The sequence below is a fragment of the Grammomys surdaster genome, unplaced genomic scaffold, assembly GCF_004785775.1.
Source record: "Grammomys surdaster isolate TR1022 unplaced genomic scaffold, NIH_TR_1.0 124790, whole genome shotgun sequence".
In the NCBI taxonomy this organism is placed as follows: Eukaryota; Metazoa; Chordata; class Mammalia; order Rodentia; family Muridae; genus Grammomys; species Grammomys surdaster.
The window spans coordinates 1-981 of record NW_021619737.1 but is presented as its reverse complement, the minus strand read 5'-3'; the positions used below and the strand labels follow the sequence as shown (position 1 = coordinate 981).

Genomic DNA, 981 nt, shown 5'->3' with positions numbered 1-981 from the left:
TCTCTCTCTCTCTCTCTCTCTCTCTCTCTCTCTCTCTCTCTCTCTGTGTGTGTGTGTGTGTGTGTGTGTGTGTGTGTGTGTCAGCTTTCAGATTCTCAGGTACCATCACCAGGTACCTCCGGACTTCCCAAGCCACATCGTTGTGCTGGGGATTTCTCAGTGTGATCAAATGCCAAGACTGTGTCCCCATCTGTCCAATACACACAATTCTCTCTACCTGCATGACACTCTGGAAACTGGCTATACACAAAAAGAGGCTCAGAACACAACCAAACAGCTGAGCACAAAACAGAAGGTACAAAAACAAGAGCTTGGTTTCGAGTGGAGCCCTTAAGGACTTGGGGTGTGAGGAGCCTTCCACCACAGGAAGGGGGAATAGCAAGAGGGTTCTCCACCAGTACCCAAGTCTGAATAGTAAAACAAAGTTCCAAGAGAGAACTAGTCTCTGCTGTCCTCTAGTTCAGTCCAAACTGCAATGGGAGGGCACGCTAGAGCACCATCATAATAGCTAAGCAGGGGTTGGTAGACTCTGCTGCCAGATAAATCTGAATTTTAAAGGTTGAAATAGAGCTGGCCAGAGACAGCTTAGACAAGAAAATAGAGTCCTGAGAACCTACGCAGGACACAACGGGGAAAGAGGAAACAGGCCCTAGGTAGGAACGCCAGCTAGATTTTGAGAATATCTCCCTGTAGGCAGCCTTGGAAAGAGGCCAGCAGAAAAGAGTGAGATGGATTTAGGTTAAAGATTAGATCAAAGTTAAAGGACTTACACAGATTTCCTATGCACGTGCGGGACGTTGAGGTGAGGAAGCGAAGATAAACCAATACCTGAGGTGTGGGGTTCAATGCTGAGGACCCAAGAAGGGTTGGGAAAGTGAAAAGCTACAGGACCCACCTCTGCTCCTCGCCCTCCAGCAGGCGCCTGTAGGTGGCGATCTCGATGTCCAGCCCCAGCTTGGAGTTCATCACCTCCTGGTACTC

The 981-nt window shown here is 49.0% G+C and overlaps 1 protein-coding gene across 1 annotated transcript in view; it reads right to left on the bottom strand.

Annotated features, from left to right (window-relative positions):
• The window catches only part of LOC114636666 (keratin, type II cuticular Hb6-like), a 2476-nt gene extending 1501 nt beyond the window's left edge, over positions 1-975 (bottom strand). Inside the window, exon 1 of the mRNA XM_028784712.1 lies at positions 896-975. Coding sequence (XP_028640545.1) covers positions 896-966 — 71 coding nt within the window. The 5' untranslated portion in view covers positions 967-975. The remainder of the gene's footprint in view (positions 1-895) is intronic.
• Positions 976-981: the final 6 nt, after the last annotated feature.